Source organism: Coregonus lavaretus (assembly GCF_964263955.1).
Source record: "Coregonus lavaretus genome assembly, chromosome: 1".
Classification (NCBI taxonomy): Eukaryota; Metazoa; Chordata; class Actinopteri; order Salmoniformes; family Salmonidae; genus Coregonus; species Coregonus lavaretus.
The window spans coordinates 21,731,969-21,758,629 of NC_139988.1; the positions used below are offsets into that span (position 1 = coordinate 21,731,969).

At 42.5% G+C, this 26,661-nt stretch overlaps 1 protein-coding gene across 3 annotated transcripts; it reads left to right on the forward strand.

Annotated features, from left to right (window-relative positions):
* The first annotated feature begins 7,342 nt into the window (after positions 1–7,342).
* On the forward strand, positions 7,343–24,201 carry st6galnac (ST6 (alpha-N-acetyl-neuraminyl-2,3-beta-galactosyl-1,3)-N-acetylgalactosaminide alpha-2,6-sialyltransferase). 3 transcript variants are annotated; one of them, XM_084160243.1, is made up of 10 exons: positions 7,343–7,466; positions 9,635–10,065; positions 16,679–16,787; positions 18,000–18,165; positions 18,779–18,953; positions 19,569–19,707; positions 19,911–20,014; positions 20,215–20,298; positions 20,721–20,820; positions 21,333–24,201. In XM_084160243.1, exons 2-10 carry the CDS (start codon positions 9,905–9,907, stop codon positions 21,501–21,503), a joined length of 1,209 nt encoding a protein of 402 aa, XP_084016369.1. In that variant the 5' UTR covers positions 7,343–7,466; positions 9,635–9,904; the 3' UTR covers positions 21,504–24,201. The 3 variants fall into 3 exon arrangements, with proteins under 3 accessions (XP_084016369.1, XP_084016370.1, XP_084016371.1); XM_084160244.1 differs by having other exon boundaries at positions 9,759–10,065; XM_084160245.1 differs by having other exon boundaries at positions 9,820–10,065.
* Positions 24,202–26,661: the final 2,460 nt, after the last annotated feature.

The following is a 26,661-nucleotide window of genomic DNA, read 5'->3' on the forward strand; positions in this document are numbered from 1 at the left end:
GAGCTGGAGAGCCCCCCCCCCCCCCCCACCCCCGTTCCCCACAGAGCAGAGACAAGGCTGCTGCCATGGAGAAGAGAACAGTTCCAGATGTTCTAAGCCAGCCCAGGCCTGCTCTGTGACAGTGTGAAGTTTTCCGAGCAGGCAGAGAGAGGTGGAGGGGTCTATGTGGTCGTTCTGAGGAGGAGGGAAGGGAATCAGCACCCCAAACCACCCTCTTCCCTGCTGAGGTCCTGCAGTCAGTCGTTCCGACACGTCTGTAGAGAGTGCTGCTGAATGAAGCTGGGGCTCGAGGTTGCTCGGCGGTGCCCTTTGTGTGTGAGTTACAGATGTCTTTTGTCCCGGTGCCCCTCTGGCTAGTGCTAATTATAGGATCTGCTGCCTTGGCTTGGTGCGGCCCCCCCACCCCTCTCCTACACACACACACACACACACACACACACACACACACACACACGGTCACTCACTCAATCACAGTCACACACACACACACACACACACACACACACACAGTCACTCACTCAATCACAGTCACACCCTTCGCTCCTGCCCCCCTGGCAGTCACAAGCCTAGTTTAGCTCTGATAGGCAGGTTTGTTATGAGTGTCTTCATCAAAGTCGAGTCTAGAAATAATACTAATCTTGGTGTAGAGAAGTTGTATAGGACGTCAATAGAAGGAAATGGTGAGTAATTGTGGGATGCTGAAAAAATCTACGGATAGGAGACAATGAGGAATGATACTCTGATAGCGTGTTTGGTGTTGTTGAGAGTCATGGTTTCAGTTTTTGAGGGTTTTGAAAGTGAGGCAGAAAGAAGGGGGGAGAGAGCGAAGGAGAGGGTGATTGAAGGAATGCGCATAGGAAGTGTTTAAAGGATTAGGAAAGCTGAGACTGGGACTGAGTGGGGCATGGGGGGTGGAGAGGGAGGCACGACACAAGGCAAGCCTAGTGGTTTCATGTGACCAGAGACCCAAAGCTAAAAGCCCCAAGAGCCTGGTGGGTCTGATAGGATGGTAGTCTGTGACAAAAATACATCTAACTCTCACTGAAAGGGTCCCACACTGGGCCCCTCAACTCAACAGAAGTAAACTAGCCCCTAAACACCCATGGGAAGGAACTATTCAACTGGTTAATGACATTTTCACATATAGATATACACAGTGCATTCGGAAAGTATTCAGACCCCTTGACTTTTTCTACATTTTGTTACGTTACAGCCTTATTCTAAAATTAATTTAATTGTTTTGTTTTTGTCATCAATCTACACACAATACCTCATAATGACAAAGCAAAAACAGATTCTTGCATATATATATATATATATATATATATATATATATATATATATATATATATATATATACACACAGTGAGGGGAAAAAAGTATTTGATCCCCTGCTGATTTTGTACGTTTGCCCACTGACAAAGACATGATCAGTCTATCATTTTAATGGTAGGTTTATTTGAACAGTGAGAGACAGAATAACAACAAAAAAATCCAGAAAAACGCATGTCAAAAATGTTATAAATTGATTTGCATTTTAAATGAGGGAAATAAGTATTTGACCCCTCTGCAAAACATTACTTAGTACTTGGTGGCAAAACCCTTGTTGGCAATCACAGAGGTCAGACGTTTCTTGTAGTTGGCCACCAGGTTTGCACACATCTCAGGAGGGATTTTGTCCCACTCCTCTTTGCAGATCTTCTCCAAGTCATTAAGGTTTTGAGGCTGACGTTTGGCAACTCGAACCTTCAGCTCCCTCCACAGATTTTCTATTTGATTAAGGTCTGGAGACTGGCTAGGCCACTCCAGGACCTTAATGTGCTTCTTCTTGAGCCACTCCTTTGTTGCCTTGGCCGTGTGTTTTGGGTCATTGTCATGCTGGAATACCCATCCACGACCCATTTTCAATGCCCTGGCTGAGGGAAGGAGGTTCTCACCCAAGATTTGACTGTACATGGCCCCGTCCATCGTCCCTTTGATGCGGTGAAGTTGTCCTGTCCCCTTAGCAGAAAAACACCCCCAAAGCATAATGTTTCCACCTCCATGTTTGACGGTGGGGATGGTGTTCTTGGGGTCATAGGCAGCATTCCTCCTCCTCCAAACACGGCGAGTTGAGTTGATGCCAAAGAGCTCGATTTTGGTCTCATCTGACCACAACACTTTCACCCAGTTCTCCTCTGAATCATTCAGATGTTCATTGGCAAACTTCAGACGGGTCTGTATATGTGCTTTCTTGAGCAGGGGGACCTTGTGGGCACTGCAGGATTTCAGTCCTTCACGGCGCAGTGTGTTACCAATTGTTTTCTTGGTGACTATGGTCCCAGCTGCCTTGAGATCAGTGACAAGATCCTGCCGTGTAGTTCTGGGCTGATTCCTCACCGTTCTCATGATCATTGCAACTCCACGAGGTGAGATCTTGCATGGAGTCCCAGGCCGAGGGAGATTAACAGTTATTTTGTGTTTCTTCCATTTGCGAATAATCGCACCAACTGTTGTCACCTTCTCACCAAGCTGCTTGGCGGTGGTCTTGTAGCCCATTCCAGCCTTGTGTAGGTCTACAATCTTGTCCCTGACATCCTTGGTGAGCTCTTTGGTCTTGGCCATGGTGGAGAGTTTGGAATCGGATTGATTGATTGCTTCTGTGGACAGGTGTCTTTTATACAGGTAACAAGCTGAGATTAGGAGCACTCCCTTTAAGAGTGTGCTCCTAATCTCAGCTCGTTACCTGTATAAAAGACACCTGGGAGGCAAAAATCTTTCTGATTGAGAAGGGGTCAAATACTTATTTCCCTCATTAAAATGCAAATCAATTTATAACGTTTTTGACATGCGTTTTTCTGGATTTTTTTGTTGTTATTCTGTCTCTCACTGTTCAAATAAACCTACCATTCAAATTATAGACTGATCATTTCTTTGTCAGTGGGCAAACGTACAAAATCAGCAGGGGATCAAATACTTTTTTCCCTCACTGTATATAAATAAAATAAACTGAAATATCAAATTTACATAAGTATTCAGACCCTTTACACAGAACTTTGTTGAAGCACCTTTGGCAGCGATTACAGCCTCTAGTCTTCTTGGGTATGATGCTACAAGCTTGGCACACCTGTATTTGGGGAGTTTCTCCCATTCTGCTCTGCAGATCCTCTCAAGCTCTGTCAGGTTGGATGGGGAGTGTTGCTGCACAGCTATTTCCAGGTCTCTCCAGAGATGTTAGATCGGGTTCAAGTCCGGGCTCTGGCTGGGCCACTCAAGGACATTCAGAGACTTGTCCCGAAGCCTCTCCTGCATTGTCTTGGCTGTGTGCTTAGGGTTGTTGCCCTGTTGGAAGGTGAACCTTCATCCCAGTCTGAGGTCCTGAGCGCTCTGGAGTAGATTTTCATCAAGAATCTCTCTGCACTTTGCTCCGTTCACCTTGCCCTCGATCCTGACTAGTTTCCCAGTCCCTGCGGCTGAAAAACATCCCCACAGCATGATGTTGCCACCACCATGCTTCACCATAACGATGTTGCCAGGTTTCCTCCAGACGTGACACTTAGCATTCAGGCCAAAGAGTTTGATCTTGGTTTTGTAAGACCAGAGAATCTTGTTTCGCATGGTCAGAGTCCTTTAGGTGCCTTTTGGCAAACTCCAAGCGGGCTGTCATGTGCCTTTTACTGAGGAGTGGCTTCCATCTGGCCATTCTACCATAAGGGCCTGATTTGGTGGAGTGCTGCAGAGATGGTTGAACGCACCAATTTGTGAGTCGCTCTGGCTAAGAGCGTCTGCTAAATGACGTTAATGTGCCCTTGAGCAAGGCACTTAACCCTAATTGCTCCTGTAAGTCGCTCTGGTTAAGAGCGTCTGCTAAATGACTAAAATGTAAATGTATGGTTGTCCTTCTGGAAGGTTCTCCCATCTCCACAGAGAAACTCTGGAGCTCTGTCAGAGTGACCATCGGGTTCTTGGTCACGTCCCTGACCAAGGCCTTTCTCCCCCGATTGCTCAGTTTGGCCGGGCGGCCAGCTCTAGGAAGAGCCTTGGTCGTTCCAAACTTCTTCCATTGAGGAATGATGGAGGCCACCGTGTTCTTGGGGACCTTCAATGCTGCATAATTTTTTTGGTACCCTTCCCCAGATCTGTACCTCGACCCAATTCTGTCTCGGAGCTCTGCGGACAATTCCTTCGACCTCATGGCTTGGTTTTTGCTCTGACATGCACTGTCAACTGTGGGACCTTATATAGACAGGTGTGTGCCTTTCCAAATCATGTCCAATCAATTAAATGTAACAAAGGTGGACTCCAATCAAGTTGTAGAAACATCTCAAGGATGATCAATTGAAACAGGTTGCACCTGAGCTCAATTTTGAAATCTCATTGCAAAGGGTCTGAATACTTATGGAAAAAGGTATTTCTGTTTTTAAATGTTTATACATTTGCTAAAATTTCTAAAAACTGGTATTCACATTATAATGATGGGTTATTGTGTGTAGATTGATGAGGGAAACATGAATTTAATCAATTTTAGAATAAGGCTGTAACGTAACAAAGTGGAAAAAGTCAAGAGGTCTGAATACTTTCCAAAGGCGCTGTATATCTATCTGAACGTTCCGTCCTGCTGATACTTTTATGCTTTTTATTTGTTTACCCCTTTAAAAAGTGAAATGTTTGGAATGTGCCATTCAGAAACTAGAAACTGTTTAGAGTTTTAATTTTCAATCTGAAACAGTGGACTTCTGGGTAACTCCATATCCTGAATAGTAGGGAGTTGGGGGTGGGCATGTGACACAAATTTCAGATGTGTTCTATTTTTCATATTTATTTGCTATTTTTACATTTATTTTACCGTCTGATCTGATGCTCTCGTAACTGACTCCCGGTGTGTTTATCCTTTACATACAAGTGCTGTGCACAAAGTGACGGGTTGAAGGACTTAGGGGTGAATCCTAACAAAAACTAAAGTCGAATTTTGACATCAATGCATGACTAAGTGAACTTAAGTGGAAGTTTGGAATTTTCTCTTATTGATTACAATGCAAGCAGCCCTATTCCAAGATAGTGCTTGTGTACCTTTTCATTCACAGAAACACTACAAATCCACGTCCAGTCTGAGCTGTACAGTTAGTGATGCTCGATGGTGCCATTTTATTTAGGATGGTATGTGTTTAGTTTGTCAGGTTTTGCTGATGTGAAATATAGAGGATATAGTGTCAAAGCCAATATTACGGCTTCCTTGGAGTGTGAGATATGGGTCTAGTGTCGCTTTTTTAGCCTAGTGTGTTCTTGGGTTTTCAGTTGTGGGAGGTTTAGCTAGTAGCTACATGATTTCTGACAGTGAAGGCTCAACAATGGCAGCACTGTCACATACTGTCTCTCCTCATCCTATTTAGTGGAGGCGGACAACTTCCAACAATTCACAAATATTCCCAAACTTCAGACACACAAAATTCCACTCTTCTATTCAGTATCACAGAAGCAATTCAATGGCAAGGCTTTGAACGCCAGTTAACACATATTTCTCTCATCTTTAATCAGTTATTAGTCATTGGTTACATCCCAAATGGCACCCTATTTTCTATATAGTGCACTACTTTTGACCAGTAGTGCACTATATAGGGAATAGGGTGTCATTGGGGATGTATGTATTTCTTTATGGGGGAGAGGCGGAGGCCAGCCATGGTAGAGATGACATGGTTTGCATGTGGAATTGGCTCCCTATTCCAAATATACTGCACTACTTTTGACAAGTGCCCGCATAGGCTCTGGTCAAAACTAGTGCACTAAATAGGAAATAGGGTCCCATTGCGGGCACAGCCTTGATCCCTACCTCAGACAGTTAGCACTGCATCCAGGGTTGTTGGCCTCTTTGCCCAGAAGGGTGGCAGCATGGCTTGCATGCCAGTCCCACACGTGCCAATGAGTCCTGCCTTTGTGGTTCACTTTGATCTGGGATGACCCCCATGGCACACACACTCTCGCTCTCACTTGTACCCTTCATTTGTGTTGAATTTGAAATCTGACTTTCTACACAAACCACTCCAGCTGTCTTTTGATTGTATTATTTTTATGTTCCGTTTTTTATATATTGTCGTTTTAATGTATCCCCATGTGTTCTTACTTGTAGCTCTTGGTCTGAATCTTAACTAGGTTTAGTTGCATTGTTATTCATGGTGATTGTTCGAAAACTGTGGGAGAAAAAAATGTTGACTGATCCTCAGTAAAAAGTGAATAAAGAAAAGAAAAGCCTATTTGGAAGAGTCCCAGAGTCTCTTGTCTTTATAGTCACAGTGGAAGAGTCCCAGAGTCTCTTGTCTTTATAGTCACAGTGGGAAAACAAACAATAGCTCTCTTGTTTCGTCTCTCCGTCTCCGAGACGATAACTCATCTAGAAAACATTTCCTCAACCAATCAAATGCCATTCCATGACCTTACGAATTGGGCGTCTATTTTGATTAACTGGAATTGCAGTTATTTTGTGGTGAATAAATCCAATACATTTACGTGCCTGAAATGTTAAAATCATCATTTACTGTAGGGTATGTTTGTTTACAACCATCAGTAAGGCATTGATGTCTTACACTCATATCTGGAGAGGTCAAAACTCCTAAAGGGTTGTCGTTTCCATACGGCTGGAAAGACGTCTGTAGCTGACTAGACTACTGACCCACTTTCCTTCCACTTCTTCTTTGCCCTCTAGCTAGCTCTCTCATTCACTCCTGACTACTAAAGCAACCGGTGGTGCGTACTGAAATGCATTTGCTTTCTGTAGGTTTTCTCATTTCTTTCCAGAGAGGAAGCCATACCACGAGAACTAGACTAGGACAGCCTATGAACTGATTTCTGCTCACACACAGAGACGGAGAGCTTTCACTTCGCTCCAAGGTCCCTGCTGACTGGGCTTGTGAAAGAGAAGATGGGGGAGGGGAGAGGACCCATACATTTTGGGGCGGGAGGGCCAAAGGGTGACTACTGATAACCTCTCTTCGCTCTGTGTGGAAATGAGGAGACTTGAAGTCTCCAGTGTGTCTGATTAAAAAGCAGACGGCTGCTGTCTTTGACGAGGAGAGAACACTCATTCAAGGGCCTTTTGTTTGTGTTTATTGATGTCATGTGTGCGTGCAGGTTTGTGTGTGCGAGGGGCTCAGCCATCTTGACTGTCACTGTAAGCTAGGCTATGATTCAAGCTTCAACACGTTGTGATCATAGCAAGTATTTTCCAGTAGTGCGGTCTTCTCATGTCTGACTTTATTGCAGCCTGTCGTAGAAGTTACCCCCCCATTCTTTATCCCCTCCTCCACAACACGAGGGGGGGGTTGACCAATTGCCAGCAGCTGTTGCTCATTTCACAATAGTCCCGCCCATGCTGTGCCAGGCTTGAGTGTATCCTGCGCTACAGTTTACTTAGTTAAAGAAGACTTCTTCTGGCGTAGAGGATTTTCTACTGTACTGCTATGTACAGGACTGCCACTAAAGAAGAATAGTCACAGGTGAGGGGATATGGGGACATTTTAAAATACTTTTCTATGTTTAGCTTTCTGTTGAGACAGAGTTTTCTCAGAGTAGCGATTTGCTGTTTCTGTGAGGGTGAGGAGCGTGTAGTCATGACTTGTTACTGGGCATAATGTATTCAACTTTGACAAAGACCATGAAAAGTTTGCTGCTTTTTTTTCTCCCCCACTTTCAGGAAAACCAAAAATACTTTTAGGAAATAAATCAAAGGGGAAAAGGTATTTTATTATCATTATTTAACAGAATTGAACAAAAGGTGATAGCAATGCCAAGCTTATAAAATCCATATTCTTTAAGACCTTTTAAGGGAAAGTGTTCATCTCTATTCTCCACTAAATGTCAAAGTTTTCACTAACAGGCTAATAATGAGGATCTAGGAGTTCCTTCCATTCCCTGGCCATTTAACTTCAAACAAACACTGAAGAATAAGTCAGGAAAAGTACATCAGTGACATCTGATGCCATCATCTGTGTTACAGTAGTTTGATACATTTTTACTGATGTATTCATTGTATTTTGGTATGTTTCAACGATGGAGCATAACTTTAAGAGACTTAACTAGCCTAGTTGGTTAAAGATCAAATAAGTTATTAGCAGAACAGAATGTAGTGCCTGATGGCATGTTTTCCACCCTGTGCTGTCTTTACCCTGTCATTGTAGTCAGTGAGGTGAGAATTGAGGTGGGGGAGTATGGTCTCATGGACATGCTAATGCCTTGACTCTACCAGAGTAACTGTTGAGTTTCAGATCGTTCCTTATGGTTTATCACATCGAGGGGAACATGAGAAGGAAAAACATTGGATGCAACCAAAATAGCACCCTATCCCCTTTTTATATCCCCTTTTTATTGCACTAGCTTTGACCAGGGCCCTTAGAGTAGTGATGTGATTCTGGTTTCCTGTTGTTTCCATGACGCTCTTGTTCTTGTCTGGTTGAGGATTGAGCAGGGTTGTCAGAAATGGTACATTTGGCAGTAATTCTGCCCAGTGGTTTAAATTACTTAAGTAAAAATACTTTAAAGTACTACTTAAGTCATTTTTGGGGTATCTGTACTTTACTTTACATGTTGGACAACTTTTACTTCACTGCATTCCTATGAAAATTATGTACTTTTTAATACCATACATTAGCCCTGACAACCAAAAGTACTCCTTATAAGAAAATTGTCCAATTCACGCCCTTATCAATGGAACTGTCACGATCGTCTAAGGAGGAGGACCAAGGCGCAGCGTTGAAGGTGAACATATTATTTATTATACTGATCACACGATCAAAACAACAGACGATAACGTGATGTCTACGGTTTAACACAAACCAAATAAGAACAAGAAACCACAAAACCAAAGGGAAAGACAGACAGTTTAAATATGGCTCCCAATCAGAGACAACCAGCTGACACTCGTTGCCTCTGATTGGGAGTCACTCAGGCCAACATAGAAATACAAACTAGACCCACAACCTACCACACAAAACATAGAAACTAACACCCTGGCTCAACATACGAGAGTCCCCCGAGCCAGGGCGTGACAGGAACATCCGTCTGGTTTACTTTCTATAAGGAATTTGAAATTATTTATACTTTAACTTTTGATACTTAAGTATATTTTAGCAATTACATTTTACTTTTGATACTTAAGTATATTTAAAACCAAATACTTTTAGACTTTTACTCAAGTAGTGTTTTACTGGGTGACTTTTACTTACATTTACATTTACATTATTTAGCAGACGCTCTTATCCAGAGCGACTTACAGTACTTGAGTCCTTTTCTATTAAGGTATCTTTACTTTTAAATGGAAAATAAATCAACATAAATATGGGTTGTATTTAATGGTGTTTGTTCTTCACTAGTTTCTCTGTCAGTCTCTCTCCATCCGTCTCTTCCGTTGCGCTCACTCTCTCCGTCTGTCCGTCTCTCCCGTTTCTCTCTCTGTCAGTCTCTTTCTCCATCAGTCTCTCCGCTGTTTCTCTCTCTCTCTCTCTCTCTCTCTCTCTCTCTCTCTCTCTCCACAACATACCTCACCTCTGCATACATAGATACAGCCTGGTACAATCTAATAAGTGTACACAGAACACACATCATCTATAAAAAATATATTTAAAAAATGCTACAGATATCTCTCTGCTGTCTGTCCTTTTCTCTCCAGACTGTGGTGGGGTGAGAGGGAGCAGTGTCCAAAAAACCCCTGTGGACTAATTAACAGTCAGATCCACCCCTGGCCCTAATATCTTTCCTGTTGCTCCCATGAAAAACCCAACCATCCTCTTCAGAAGGACATCAGTGACTCCCCTCCTCCCCTGTACTCCCCCATCCTCCTCCCCCTCTGCCTAGTTCTCATGTTCCTCCTCCGGGGAGGGTGGAGAGCAGGGGGCACACACGCAGCCAGCTGCCGAGGCTTGGGGCCACGGTGACGGGCATGGGGCTCAAGAGGAGGCTGGGGCTGTGCTTCCTGGGTGTCATCTCCCTGCTGGTCATCTACATCCTGTGTTTGAGCCTGGAGATCACTGTCCCCTGGCGCATGGTCGACCTGAACCTGTCACACTTCCCTGGTCTTGGGTACACACAGCAACTAAACAGGTAAACAAACAACAATGCACCAATAGAAACATCCGGGTGGAAATTAAGCACTACTGTCAGGGAATGTTGTTGACCTCAAGGTTTTCATTTGATTAGTATCAGTTAAACTGACAATCAAACAATATGATCTTGTTCATTGTCAAAACATGATCAACCAGTTGGTTGAGAAGTAATGTAGAGCTAAATTGTTGTATAGTTCAAAAGCAATTTTTTGGGGTTTCGATTAAGTATTTGAATTGGTAAAAAGGCTGACCTAGTGGAATATTCACTTAAAAAAAATATATAATAATAATCCTGAAATTAATCCTAGTCATTTCCCTTGGTTTGCCTAATGAGCAGCCATAAAGAGGGAAATGGCTGAGATCATGGAGAATTAAAAGCTGGTTTTCTCTAACCACTACGTTCTTCCTGCAAGTTGTATCATTGTGGTTTTCAAAATGGAGCCACACCAGCTATGCGAAATAGATCGAGGAGGATGGAAAAAAAAAAACATATCGCAGGCGGTAGTCCCTCATAGTCCTGACATGGGAAACGTAAGCCTGGTAGTAATGGGTAGGCGATAGTCCAGTTTTAAACGCATGGGGGTGCAGATAAGATGTATTAAGAGAGAGGCTCAGGAAGAAATGGAAGCAGCTCTCTCTCTCTCTCTCTCTCTCTCTCGCTCTCAGAGATGTCTATTTCAGAGACTAAATGATACGTTTGAGCGGTTCGAGCTTCAGCAGGTCTGTTATTTTAAGCTGCCGCCTGCCTGCCTAATGTAGCCCTTGGGTTTCACTAAGCAACAATGGGTAGTGCTTTTATCTGAATGCCAGAGTCTCCAAATAGCTCTGCTCTGCCTATACTTTTTAGTTCCAATCTGTGGCTCTCCAAATGCAGGAGTCGATGTGTTTATACACATTATTGGGGCGGCAGGTAGCTTAGTGGTTAAGAGCGTTGTGCCAGTAACCGAAAGGTCGCTGGTTCTAATCCCCGAGCCGACTAGGTGAAAAATCTCTGTGCCCTTGAGCAAGGCACTTAACCCTAATTGCTCCTGTAAGTCGCTCTGGATAAGAGCGTCTGCTAAATGATGTAAATGTAAATGTAAATTATGTAGCTCGCTGTATTAAGAAAGGCCGGTAAATGACATTAGCATGTCTATGGAAAAGGGGGTATTTTGCCTCTAAATCATCACTTTATTTCCTTGTCTGTGTACTGCTCAAGAGCCTCTTATGACCGAATGAATAGTCCAGGATGTATCAGTCCTTCAGTTCTAATTCCTGGTCCAGATGACTATGGCCTTTTGATCTCAGGTTCAGCATCATCTGATTGGGTTTATTGCATTGGTTTTGTTATTAATATAAATCAAATCAAATGTTAATTGTCCACATGCTTCGTAGACAAGTGGTGTAGACTAACAGTGAAATGCTTACTTATGGGCCCTTCCCAATAATGCAGAATACAATATATAAAAAATATATAATAATAGTATGTGATGTGTACGTGGACACCTCTTCAAATTAGTGGATTTGGCTATTTCAGCCACACCCGTTGCTGACAGGTGTATAAAATCGAGCACACAGCCATGCAATCTCCATAGACAAACATTGGCCTTAGAATGGCCTTACTGAAGAGCAGTGACTTTCAACATGGCACTGTCATAGGATGCCACCTTTCCAACAAGTGAGTTTGTCAGATTTGCCCCAGTCAACTGTAAGTGCTGCTATTGTGAAGTGGAAACATTTAAGAGTGACAACGGCTCAGCCGCGAAGTGGTAGGCCACACAAGCTCACAGAACGGGACCGCCGAGTGCTGAAGCGTGTAGCGCGTAAAAATCGCCTGTCCTCAGTTGCAACACTCACTACCGAGTGGAAGCAACGTCAGCACAATAACTGTTCATCGGGATCTTCATGAAATAGGTCTCCATGGCCGAGTAGCCACACACAAGCCTAAGATCACTTTCCGCAATACCAAACGTCGGCTGGAGTGGTGTAAAGCTCGCCGCCATTGGACTCCGGAGAAGTGAAAACGCGTTCTCTGGAGTGATGAATCACGCTTCACCATCTGGCAGTCCGACGGACAAATCTGGGTTTGGCGGATGCCAGGAGAATGCTACCTGCCCCAATGCATAGTGCCAACTGTAAAGTTTGGTGGAGGAGGAATAATGGTCTGGGGCTGGTTTTCATGGTTTGGGTCTAGGCTCCTTCGTTCCAGCGAAGGGAACTCTTAACGCTACAGCATACAATGACATTCTAGACGATTCTGTGCTTCCAACTTTGTGGCAAGTTTGTCCCCGTGCTCAAAGCGAGGTCCATACAGAAATTGTTCGCCGAGATCGGTGTGGAAGAACTTGACTGGCCTGCACAGAGCCCTGACCTCAACCCCATCGAACACCTTTGGGATGAATTGGAATGCCGACTGCATGCCAGGCCTAATCGCCCAACATCAGTGCCCGACCTCACTAATGCTCTTGTGGCTGAAGAAAGCAAGTCACCGCAGCAATGTTCCAACTTCTAGTGGGAAGCCTTCCCAGAAGAGTGGAGGCTGTTATAGCAGCAAAGTTGGGACCAACTCCATATTAATGCCAATGATTTTGGAACAAGATGTTCGACAAGCACGTGTCCACATACTTTTGGCCATGTAGTGTGAGTGTGTGGGTAGAGTTCAGTGTGTGTGCATAGAATTAGTGCAAAAAGGGTCAATGCAGATAGTCTAGGTAGCTATTTGCTTAACTATTTTAGTAGTCTTATGGCTTGGGGGTAGAAGCTGTTCAGGAGTCTTTTGGCCACAGACTTAGTGCTCCGGCACCGTTTGCTGTGCGGTAGAAGAGAGAACAGTTTATGACTTGGGTGGCTGGAGTCTTTGATAATTTTATGTGCCTTCCTCTGACACCGCCTGGTATAGAGGTCCTGGATGGCAGGGAGTTCAGCCCCAGTGATGTACTGGGCCATACGCACTACCCTCTGTAGCACCTTGCGGTCGAATGCCGAGCAGTTGCCATACCAAGCTGTAATGCAGCCAGTAAAGATACTCTCAATGGTGAAGCTGTAGAACTTCTTGAGTATCTGAGGGCCCATGCCAAATCTTTTCAGCCTTCTGAGGGGGAAGAGGCAGTGTTGTGCCTTCTTCACGACTGTGTTGGTGTGCGTGTGGACCATGATAATTCCTTAGCGATGTGGACACCGAGGAACTTGAAGCGCTCGACCCGTTCCACTACAGCCTTGTCAATGTGAATGGGGGCGTGTTCGGCCCTCCATTTCCTGTAGTCCACGATAAGCACCTTTGTCTTGCTGACGAGAGGTTGTTTTCCTGGCACCACACTGCCAGGTCTCTGAACTCCTCCCTATGGGCTGTCCCGTCGTCGTTGGTGATCAGGCCCACCACCGTCGTGTCATCTGCAAACTTGATGATGGTGTTGGAGTCTTTATGTTCTGGATTATATAGTATTATAAACCGTGTTTTTCGAGCCCTGTCATATACCACGGGTATGACAAAAAAATACTTTTTACTTATTACATTGGTAACCAGTTTATAATAGCAATATGGCACCTCTGGGGTTTGTGGTATATGGCCAAAATACCACGGCTAAGGCCTGTGTCCAGGCACTGTTGTGTTGCGTAGTGCCAAAGAACAGCCCTTAGCCGTGGTAAATTGGCCATATACCACACCCCCTCGTGCATTATTGCTAAATTATACCATGGCATTGTTGAGTACTCGTTTCTGATTGGCTTCAAGGGCATTCTAGTATGTATATTATTTATCTGTAATGCAAGGGAATAACCAATGGCTATGAAGTTCATTTTTACATGTTCTATGTTTGACCTGCTTTTCAAAAGCAAAAGTCGAATTGAAAACATTGTCTGTTTGTTTGGCTACCAAGGCAACTACTGTAGCTATCTAGTAAACTTGCTAGCTAGCTAGCTAGCTACTTCAGTGCATTTCTACCAGCAAATTAACACATTACTAGCAGCAAATGTGTTCATTTATAGGCGTAGTATGTGGGATAATCAACTCGGGGCTCTATGCGTACTCTGGAAAATGTCATGTCTGCAAAAACACGACAGTCTGCAAAAACAAAAACTTTTTTTTTTTTTTTTACTATAGTAAATACTAGAGTATTCAATTTGCATATACCCTGCCCATTCCCCTCCCCCATATCCCCTATATTTGTGCCACCCATAGGTGAGAAACCTACATGCCAAGTATAGACCATATGTGTTCCCTAAAAAACCAGAAGTGCTGAAATATCTGTTCAGAACCCAGTCCTATCTTTAGTATTTCTCCAGTAGGTTTCCTCAAGTAGAAAGCCTCCACTTCTATGTCAAAGATAATATAACAAAAACACTATAGGAAATACTACAGTATACTACAATCCGCAAAAACACTACATTAATTACTATAGTATATTCTACAGTTTTATTTGAATAGTATTTATACTACAGTTAACTGTAAATACTATAGTAGTATACAGTATACTACTCCAGACTTTAGTCCACAAAAATGCTACAGTGAATACTACGGTGAAGTCCTCAAAAACACTACAGTGAATACTATTGTATTTACAGTTGAAGTCGGAAGTTTACATACACCTTAGCCAAATACATTTAAACTCAGTTTTTCACAATTCCTGACATTTAATCCTAGTAAAAATTCCCTGTTTTAGGTCAGTTAGCATCACTACTTTATTTTAAGAATGTGAAATGTCAGAATAATAGTAGAGAGAATGATTTATTTAAGCTTTTATTTCTTTCATCACATTCCCAATGGATCAGAAGTTTACATACACTCAATTAGTATTTGGTAGCATTGCCTTTAAATTGTTTAACTTGGGTCAAACGTTTCAGGTAGCCTTCCACAAGCTTCTCACATTAAGTTGGATGAATTTTGGCCCATTCCTCCTGACAGAGCTGGTGTAACTGAGTCAGGTTTGTAGGCCTCCTTGCTCGCACACGCTTTAAGTTCTGCCCACAACTTGAGGTCAGGGCTTTGTGATGCCCACTCCAATACCTTGACTTTGTTATCCTTAAGCCATTTTGCCACAACTTTGGAAGTATGCTTGGGGTCATTGTCCATTTGGAAGACCCATTTGCGATCAAGCGTTAACTTCCTGACTGATGTCTTGAGATTTTGCTTCAATATATCCACATAATTTTCCTTCCTCATGATGCCATCTATTTTGTGAAGTGCACCAGTCCCTTGAGCAGCAGAGCACCCCCACAGCATGATGCTGCCACCCCCATGCTTCACGGTTGGGATGGTGTTCTTCGGCTTGCAAGCTCCCCCCTTTTTCCTCCATACATAACGATGGTCATTATGGCCAAACATCAGACCAGAGGGCATTTCTCCAAAAAAGTATGATCTTTGTCCCCTTGTGCAGTTGCAAACCGTAGTCTGGCTTTTTAATGGCGGTTTTGGAGCAGTGGCTTCTTCTTTGCTGAGCAGCCTTTTAGGTTATGTCGATATAGGACTTGTTTTACTGTGGATATAGATACTTTTGTACCTATTTCCTCCAGCATCTTCACAAGGTCCTTTGCTGTTGTTCTGGGATTGATTTGCACTTTTCACACCAAAGTACGTTCATCTCTAGGAGACCGAACGTGTCTTCTTCCTGAGTGGTATGACGGCTGCGTGGTCCCATGGTGTTTATACTTGCGTACTATTGTTTGTACAGATGAACGTGGTACCTTCAGACGTTTGGAAATTGCTCCCAAGGATGAACCAGACTTGTGGAGGTCTACAATATTTTTTTCTGAGGTCTTGGCTGGTTTCTTTTGATTTTCCCATGATGTCAAGCAGAGGCACTGAGTTTGAAGGTAGGCCTTGAAATACATCCACAGGTACACCTCCAATTGACTCAAATTATGTCAATGAGTCTATCAGAAGCTTCTAAAGCCATGACATCATTTTCTGGAATTTTCCAAGCTGTTTAAAGGCACAGTCAACTTAGTGTATGTACACTTGGAATTAAACCCACTGGAATTGTGATACAGTGAATTATAAGTGAAATAATCTGTCTGTAAACAATTGTTGGGAAAATTACTTGTGTCATTCACAAAGTAGATGTCCTAACTGACTTGCCAAAACTATAGTTTGTTAACAAGAAATTTGTGGAGTGGTTGAAAAACGAGTTTTAATGACTCCAACCTAAGTGTATGTAAACTTCCGACTTCAACTGTACTATAGTATTTTTTAATGTGTGGGTTAGGAGGAGGAAATGCCTCCTTCCTCTTCTCTGTTCAATGTGGATCACACCGTTAGACCAGTGTGACCAAAGTCGACAAAATGTTTCTGCAGAGTCAGATACAGAGAGATATAGATCAACCTCTTGTCTCTGGCACACTTTTACTTTTACTAGAGGACCTTTGCTTGTGAGAGATTATGTAAAAAGTAAACTGTCTTTCTACAGCAAAAATAAATGTTACATTGATTCAATATGTGTTTTGTTTCCATTATTAGTAGCAGGATATGGTTAACTTGGAGTAAGCCAATGATACTTTTTATGACATACAGCGTTAATAACCACAACAATTGCACATTGTTACACTAACCAGCAGAGTTGTTGTAACAATGCACTATCCCTTTCTGCTGCAGGGAATGTCTTGTTTGACCGTTGCCGTGTTGTTTTGTCTTCCTCTAGGTCACATGACTCTGTAGACTCGATTGACGGCAACACTCCATCACCCAAAGCAACAGAGCCACCCTTCATTGGAGACAGTTACTACAGTGAAGATGCCCCACCTCAAACAGTGAGTTGAAGCTTCCCTTTCTGTGATTGCGGTCTACTTCAGAGACCTTAGATGGGCTGTGGTCTACTTGCAGTCAACGTTGACTGATTTGAGGAAGGGCTGAGGGTGGCACTTTCAGGCATATGGGTGGCTATTCATGGGGGCACTGTGAAAATAATGCCCCACACTGCTGTAATTAGGAAAATGGTTGACACTCTAGTTAACAACCAGATTACACAACCCAAAATGTAATTCAAACATCCATTTGATACGCTTTGGGCCATCTTAAGCCATCTACATATTACATTGTGAAAATCGGGCAGATGTATTGTCACATCTTTATAAACTGCAGGTCTGCAGGTCTGCATGGTACAATTACACTACTAGTTCACTGTTCATCAGCCTTGACGCTGATGTTAATGACTTAATGTTCTACAATGACGTTTGATGTGTGTGCGTGCGTTGGTGGGCGCGTGTGTGAGTGGATTCATTTCCAGTGAATTAAATGAGTAATTTCTGACATTTTAATTAGATAATCGTAGTGTAATGGGTTTTTTTTAGCACAGAGAGTTTGGGGATGATACAGTAAGGTTACATCCCAAATGGCACCCTATTCCCCACATAGTGCACTACTTTTGACTAGAGCCCTATGGGCCCTGATCAAAAGTAGTGCACTATATAGCGAATAAGGTGCCATTTGGAACATAATCAATGTGTTTTCCACGTGTTTTCCACGTGTTCTTCATAACCGCTATGCCTCTCCCCAAGAATTATAATTCTCCACATCCCTCTAGTCATTATGCAGCTCTTCCACTGTAGAACGTTAAATTACAAGATACAGTTAATTACTTCCATTGAGAGTCATACAATTTTGATGTTGCAAAGTCTGTCGACTGGAACAAGTATTGCTGGCGTTGTTATAGCTTATGTGCTACTATAGAATGATAACCATGAATTTGAGGTGTTACTTTGTTTTGGTGGTGTGCCCCTTACTCTAAAATTAAAACACAGGGAGTGTATAGAGTCTCACAGTAGGAGTGCTGATCTAGGTTCAGTTTAGCCTTTTAGATCATAATGAATCAGATTACATGGACAGGGGGGGATCTGATCCTAGATCAGTACTCCTACTCTGAGACGCTTTTTAAAGATGGGCCGAGATGTACTCATAATGGATTCAACAGGAACGTTCATAGTCTTCAATAAGAATACTATTGTTGTTTATTTTCCCTCCAGGACTGTCCAAACAGTATTCGTAGCAGGGTGCCCCAGACAGACTTTGGGGTTAGGTATCTGGGCAGGATCCCTGTCCTCCAGTGGGCCAAGCATGCCACTACAGAACAGTACCAGCGCCTCAAACTGTACCCAGGGGCTCATGGCTGGGGAAACCTTGACATTGACAGTAAGTACTTTCAATACATGTTGACGTGACCGTTGTTTCAATGCATTACTACAAATAATATAGTTAGACAACATTGGCTAAGCGAGACCGTGCGTGGTGTTGCCGTTAGTGTGGGTGACTAACACACAATGTGGCCATTGTCTAACTGCAGTGCCTTTGCTCCATGGCCATCGCAATAAAGATAGGACACGCAACCCTTCATGGTCAGTCAATAGGACATCTGTGCCTCTTTACAGATACATGTGAATCTCTTATCAGCTCAGATGTAGAAGAGTCAATGATGGAATCATTCCATTGTGTTTACCCCATAGACTATACAAATAAAGATTTACCCACACCTTGCCTCAGGCCCCATTTTGTTTTTTGCAGCTATTTGGACAACACGACCCTTTCAGTTGAGTGTGTAAGAATCGTCCATTGGGTGATTTGCATTAGGCAAATCCATTGGTTTATGAATATATTTTTTTATTACATTGGAATACATTTATTGCCGCGAGCAAGGCTTTTTATTTGGGACTGTGTGAGGATTAAACCTGCCAAGAATTCTAAAACGAATCTCCAAGGTCTTTGTAAAAAATGAAAATTAAATGTTTTTATTTTGTTGTGCAAACAGCTCTGGTGTCGACCCTATCTGTTCTCAACACATCAGCCAACTGGCACATGTTTGATGACTGGGAGAGTCGAAGCAACGGCTCGCAGTGTGTCTGTTGTGCTGTCGTGGGCAACGGAGGGATTCTGAAGGACTCAAAGAAAGGCCGGGAGATTGACCAACATGACTATGTCTTCAGGTGAGAGATGCCTTTTTCGACCTTGTTTAGTCTTGACTTCCTCAATAGCCTGGGGGCGAGGTTAGACCATGTTAGGTGTTCAAACGTTTACAAATGTTTCATTCTACAGGTTCCTTGTAATGAGCATTTCGATGTTAATGTGACAGTTGGCATTTTGTCAATCAGGATGGCCCATTCAAGGGCTTCTCAAGAGTCTGTAGATTAGAATGAGGCATGTATCTGGTTGCTGTGGTTACCAAAGGGTCTAAGTGGTCATTTCTTTCCAATGGTCATTGACAGTGTTCATGCTACTGTTGTAATTGGTCATTGACAGTGTTCCTGTGTTCTAATTAGTCATTGACAGTGTTCCTGTGTTCTAATTAGTCATTGACAGTGTTCCTGTGTTCTAATTAGTCATTGACAGTGTTCCTGTGTTCTAATTAGTCATTGACAGTGTTCCTGTGTTCTAATTAGTCATTGACAGTGTTCCTGTGTTCTAATTAGTCATTGACAGTGTTCCTGTGTTCTAATTGGTCATTGACAGTGTTCCTGTGTTCTAATTAGTCATTGACAGTGTTCCTGTGTTCTAATTAGTCATTGACAGTGTTCTGTTCCGTGCCTCTGTTGTGATTCCAGGACCAATGGAGCTGTGATTAAGGGCTTTGAGCAGGATGTGGGCTCTAGAACGTCCGTCTACACGTTCTCCACCAACACCCTCCGTAACTCCATGAAGAGATACGCCGGAGCGGGCTACAGTGGACCACCGCTGTCTGAGGTGAGACCTTCCATGATGATGATGATGATGATGGTTCACGATCAAATTGACTCACTAGGAATAAACATGACTTGTTTTTATTTATTTATTAATTAATTCATCCATCCATTCTTTTATTCATTCATGCATGCATTCATTCATTCAAAGACAAACTCGTTCTTTTATAGTCTGATTGTTTTCACCTCTCTCTCTCTATCCTGTAGGAGACTAGGTATGTCTTCCTGCCAGACCATGACAGGGATTATCTGCTGATGAAAGCAGCCGCCACACACACTCCAGTAGAGAGAGGACCAGAGAAGAGCAAAACGTAAGATACCACATGGGTTCACATCCATGGACACAGTTTTGATTTCATTCCCCACACAGCATCCATGTGGACTGCAACTGCAATTGAACACCGTCAATGTCACCCAAGTATTACTTCTTTATTAACAAATGTGTGTTCTATACTGTTCACCATATTGATGTTTCTTTGTGAATAAATTGCTTAATTTTTTTCTTCCTCAGGCCACCCACATACTTTGGAGAAAATGTGAGTGTAGAAAAGTTCAAGATGTACCATCCAGATTTCATACGTTACATCAGAAACAGGTGAGTAAAAGAGGGGAAAATAAATGAGTTATCTTTGTGCTATCTTTAGGATAGTTGTTGTGACTGATCAGAATCACACCTGAGCTCTGATTACACACACCTGGACATATAAACTCCTTTGTGCCAGTGCCACGAACCCAAGGGTCACGTAACTAGAATGACATCTAAATTAATTAACCATATCAGGATATAGTGTGACTCTACTGAAAAGGACAAGTGTTGTGTATTGTTAGCTGTCCTCAAAACAAGGAAAATGTGGTAGCTAGGAGTGGTCTGTCCAACACCTTTTCTCCAACAAGGGCATTTTAGGACAGGATAGGATCAACTTTAGTGTCCCTGAGGAGAGCTATTTTAATAGTTAGTTAGAAGTAAATATGTGCACCTGCAGTGTGGTTGTTAAATGGTTTTCATGTTCTGTGTAGGTTCCTCCGAGGCCATGCCATGCAGACCAAATACAAGGACATCTACCGTCCATCAACAGGTGCTGTGATGCTGCTGGCTGCTATGCACACCTGTGACCAGGTACGGTATAAGCTACCAACAGCCACTAAAAAGTAATTGCAACACTTCATATTTGAACAAGAGAAGACCGGTTATGACCACTGACAGTAAAAGCACAAGGTATACCGTAACGTGTATTAGTTAGTTACGACCACGTACAGTAAAAGCATAAGATGACGACCGGTGATGTAGTGGTAAATAAATTGGTGGGTAAACTCTGATCGCCGGTCACGGTGAAAAAAGTTACGCTCCCTATACTTTCAATGCATTTTTCTGCAAAAGGTGGGTAAACTGTTAGGCAAAATAAAAAAGGTAGATCAACTGCATTTACCCTCCACTACACCACTGATTACGACTCCCTGGACATGACTGCACTTGCTTTACAGATTGACAGTACTTACTCTGGCACTGATAGCCTTCAATTAGACATGCAGCATGTCACTCAGACCACTCATGAAAGCAAAGGTCAATGAGGTAATCATCTCTCTCTGTCTCTCTGTCTCTCTGTCTGTCTGTCTGTCTGTCGAAAACAGGTGAGTGCGTACGGCTTCATGACTCCAGACTATAAGAACTACTCTGACCACTACTATGACAGCAGTTATCACCCTGTGGGTTTCTTCATCAACCATGACCTGAAGATGGAGATGACACTGTGGCAGCAGCTCCATCAGGCAGGCCTCATCACGCTCTACATGCACCAGTGACCTCAGGAACTAACTCACTCCAGGTCGCTATGGCAACGACCACATTAATTACATAAGTCTATGGTAATGACTCCGTCTCCACCACTGGCTCCCATAGTTAGCCAACTCCCAGTAAACCAACTTGCCCGTCGCTGTTGCAACTACGAGATTTATAGAGTAATGACTCCATGTCTGACTTTGTCACTACCTGCCATGGTGGAGGTTAGCCAAAACCTCTGAGAAAATGGTCTCCATGGTTGGGCTTAGCCAATCCTCTTGAGAAGTCTCTAACAGGGGTGGAGGCAGGTTGGCAGGGAGACAGTCATAGACTGTTGCTGACACTTGCTGAGTTACCAGCAATATTATTTTCATTTTGGATGAAGATTGTTTTAGACTGCACAGCTGAAGTTTTTATCAATGGCATTTTGGACATATTTTACCAATTTAATGTTTTTTTTAGCCTTTTTATACTATTTTAAGACGTTTTGAGTCTTTTAAAACCATTTCAGACAATCAGGTTCTGTGGGTCTTAGTCAGACATATGTTTCTAGACACTTCTACATTAATGTGGATGCTACCATGATTAGGGATAATCCTGAATGAATCGTAAATAATAATGAGTGAGAAAGTTAGAGGGTCAAAGATCATACCCTCAATACATGCTAACCTCCCCTGTTATTGGTAATGGTGAGGGGTTAGCATGTCTTGGGGGTATGAACTTTGACCTTCTGTAACTTTCTCACTCATCATTATTCACGATTCATTCAGGATTGTCCCTAATCATGTTAGCATCCACATTAATGTAGAAGTGTCTAGAAACATATGCTATTCTTATTTATAATAAAAGTGACTCTATTGGGCACAAAATAATCTTAAACACTGCCCACACGAACTGCAAATGCGTCCAACAAGTTTGAAGAGTCACAAGCTTGATGTAGTCATTTCGTACTAGGAATATGGGACCAAATACTAAACTTTGTACTACTTTATTTAAAATAATCATTAGGGTTGTCAATCATTTTGATCCCTACCTTTTTGAGAGAAAAAAAAGTATAACTTGTTAAACAAAATCGCTTTCTCTGAGCAATTGTAAGTATAAAATAATATAATTTTTTTGCATACATTGTAGATCCGTATTTTAATTATTTATTTAATCCAGTTGTTATTGCTCATCTAGGGTGTAAATAATTTCTGACCCCCCTGTATGTTGACAAGGGATAGGGCTGTTGCTGCTGGGGCGGCCACCTACTTAAAATACCTACTCCCTCACTGCCCTAAATACTTTCGCACAGCATTTCTGGCAGTAGTCATGGTCTATTCTGATATGTAGTCAGATTATGTTCAGATGATGTTACTATGTTTCTGTGTGGAGTAGTGGGTCAACAGACAACTGAAGTGTTTGACCAAAGCAAAGCTGAGGGGAGAAGATAACAGATATATATTTTTAATCAAATTAAATGTTTTATGAAAATGAAGAGATTTGTACATGTATTTTACTTTCTCACTTAAAAAAATGCTAATCATAAAAGTTTCCTTATTAATATGAGAGAGCAATGCTACATGGACAAGAACTGTATTTATTCAAACCACCACCAGTGTGTGCCTTAATGTGAATCTCAATCTTTTGTCTGCAAAATGAGTTGTCGTTGAGGTAACTGGGGAAACTTATTGAAGTGAAGGAAGATGTTTCCACAACAACTCCAAAAGGACATGTTGTCAGTGGCCTTTATCTTCGGGCACTCGCTGCCAGAACATGAATGGACGTTTCCAAGGATCTCCTGGAGAATCTGAGTGTGTGTGTGTGGCTGGACTAGACAATAGAGCAGCTAGACTCTTCTCAAACGCTAGCTCAGGGCTGGATTTGTTAGGCACCAAACAGAAGAAAACGGACTGAAACAAGGACGGACTACTTAAACTCTTCCAATAAGAAACGTTTATTTTAGTTTTCCGTTGCAGGGCATTTTGCTACGCTGTCCCCTAATGAATAGAACCCAGAATGAATAGTGACACAGGTCACAGAGAAGTATCATTGTTTCTGCTGAATATTGATGCCTGGTGAATGAGGTCATTCAGGACCCAAGAAGTACATTAGATTAATCTGATTACTGAGACCATAGAGATTGATCTCTGACTGAGACTTTGCATGGTCACCTCCACATGGGAAGTGGCATTTATGCAGAAAATGGTAGCACCTACCAAGGCTCACTCTACGTGTGCATAATATCTATGTGGTGCATGGTAAAGAAACCAAAGACCCTACAACAGAATCAAGGAATTAGCTTATTTTTATGTTTTATGTATTTTTAGAATAACAATCATTAAACAATAACAATAAATGGTTCAGGCTTTCCTCTACGGAGGACTCACATCAGACATTCATTTTTCAATGTGCACAGTACATTTTAACAGGGGGAATTGGGTTGAGTACCTCCATAGTGCCATTTTTAGAATGGAGGTTTTTAATGTATAACAAATCTATAAAGAAATTGAGAATTAACGTTTGTATTGTCTTGTATTTCTATTTGATAGTATGTCATGTTAGTAATCTGAACATAATGAAGTAGTCAATAGGATTAAAGCAGGTTAGGAACACACCACCATCGAGCAGTTTTGCATTAAGGCTTTAACAGCATGTGCAGTGCCTTCAGAAAGTATTCACACCACTTGACTTTTTCCACATGTTGTGTTACAAAGTGGGATTAAAATATATTTAATTGTCCTTTTTTTGTCAACGATCTACACAAAATACTTTGTCAAAGTGGAAGAAAAATATATTTAAAAAAACATTTTAAAAACTTGAGTCAATACATGTTAGAATCACCTTTGAAAGCGATTACAGCTGTGAGTCTTTCTGGGTAAGTCTCTAAGAGCTTTCCTCACCTGGATTGTGCCAATATTATTTTCAAAATTCTTTAAGCTCTGTCAAATTGGTTGTTGATCATTGCTAGACAACCATTTTCAGGTCTTGCCATAGATTTTCAAGCCGATTTAAGTCAAAACTGTAACTCGGCCACTCAGGAACTTTCACTGTCTTCTTGGTAAGCAACTCGAGTGTAGATTTGGCCTTGTGTTTTAGGTTATTGTCCTGCTGAAAGGTGAATTCATCTCCCAGTGTCTGGTGGAAAGCAGACATAACAGATTTTCCTCTAGGATTTTGCCTGTGCTTAGCTACATTCCGTTTTACTCCTGAACTTATTTAGGCTTGCCATAATAAAGGGGTTTAATACTTATCAACTCAAGACATTTCAGCTTTTCATTTTTAATGAATAATAAAAAATAAATAAAAGGGGGTATTGTGTGTAGGATAGTGAAAGAAATTGCAATTATTCCATTTTAAATTCAGGATGTAACACAACAAAATTTGGAAAAAGTCAAGGGGTCTGAATACTTTCTGAAAGCAGAGATTTTGATATAGAGTTTAATGTCTTCCGCTTGGTTGGTTAGGGTACATTATGTTTAGTCTTATTGCCCTGCCTGTGAGAATATACTGCTCGATCACGTGAAAACCATGCCCTTTTAATCTTTAATCCACTGTTAACAAATGTGTTCTGTACAGACAAGATAAGGCTGGGTATAAAGTACAGGAATGTGGTCACACACTGCTGTTTTCACTCTGCTCCCAAATGGCTAATATCATGACACAAACACAAAGAAAGTACAGTACACACAGGAAAAATCACGGCACTTGAGAAAGTATTACACCAGTATTACAGATTCATCATTCCTTTTGGAGGTAAGATAATAATAGCCACCCATGTAGTCAACCCTGGCCTTTTCTCATGTGGGCAAAAGTCCATCCTCCACACTCTCCTCCGTCCTCTCTTCTCCGTGGCCCGGAAACCGATAAATGGTGTCCCGAAGCCACTCCTGCGTTGTCTTGGCTGTGTGCTTAGGGGCGTTGTCCTGTTGGAAGGTGAACCTTCATCCCAGTCTGAGGTCCTGAGCGCTCTGGAGCAGGTTTTCATCAAGGATCTCTCTGTACTTTGCTCCGTTCATCTTTCCCTTGATCCTGACTAGTCTCCCAGTCCCTGCCACTGAAAAACGTCCCCACAGCATGATGCTGCCACCACCATGCTTCACCGTAGGGTTTCCTCCAGACGTGACGCTTGTCATTCAGGCCAAAGAGTTCAATCTTGGTTTCATCAGACCAAAGAATCTTGTTTCTCATGGTCTGAGAGTCTTTAGGTGCCTTTTGGCAAAATCCAAGCGTGCTGTCGTGCCTTTTACTGAGGAATGGCTTCCGTCTGGCCACTCTACAATAAAGGCCTGATTGGTGGAGTGCTACCTATCGTTTTGTCTATAAAATGTCTTGCACAACTAACGTAATTTGGTTTTATCACTACATATTTAAGTGGAGAGTCATTTCATACAAGCGCATTTTCGGCCACGTTCCTTCTCCTCGCTGCCTCCTTGATTACCTTTGACCTTTTTTGAAAGGCGAGAGAGGACGGTGGAAAGAGGATGCAAGAGTTGAGGAAATCCAATTGAGAAAAGCCAATGACACAGCAAAGCAACCATGCTCATATCCAGAAAACTGTGACTTCCTCTCTCCAGTCCTCTATAGCAACCCACTCTAAAACATTTTTTTGTTTGTCATTTAGCAGACGCTCTTATCCAGAGCGACTTACAGGAGCAATTAGGGTTAAGTGACTTGCTCAAGGGCACATCGACAGATTTTTCACCTAGTCCGCTCGGGGATTAGAACCAGCGACCTTTCGTTTACTGGCACAATGCTCTTAACCACTAAGCTATCTGCCGCCCTTTGGTGGGGATGACCCTTCTCTGACCTGTACTTCCTGGGTTTCTTCTCCATCTTGACCATGTCGGAGAACTCTGGAGGAGAGAAGGCAGAGTGAGAGAGGAGGAGGAGAGGAAGAACAACGTGTAACTGACCATCTGGGTCTGTGAGAGAGTTGTCTAGCTGTGGTTTGAAACGCAGCCAACAGGGAGAGATGTCTCCGCAATGAGTCATGTATTACACTTCAGCAACAGTGTCTGCCAAATGTTAAACGTCTGGCAGCTGGAGGTAGTGTAGTGCAGTGTGAGAACATGGACAGAGTGCAAATGAATACAGGGTGTATTCAAATGAGTAAAGATTGTCCTGTCTATGCAGGTTAGGGAAAAGTAAATCCTTGAGTACTGCTGTTCATTTTCTCTACTATCAGGCCCTTCTGCTGTG

What these genes read in the sequence shown, in the direction of transcription:
- st6galnac (XM_084160243.1), top strand. Translation starts at nt 9,905, where the DNA reads ATGGGGCTCAAGAGGAGGCTGGGGCTGTGCTTCCTGGGTGTCATCTCC. An exon ending in AAGATGCCCCACCTCAAACA is followed by an intron (nt 16,788 to 17,999) that starts GTGAGTTGAAGC and finishes TTTTCCCTCCAG; the next exon opens with GACTGTCCAAACAGTATTCG. An exon ending in CAACATGACTATGTCTTCAG is followed by an intron (nt 18,954 to 19,568) that starts GTGAGAGATGCC and finishes TTGTGATTCCAG; the next exon opens with GACCAATGGAGCTGTGATTA.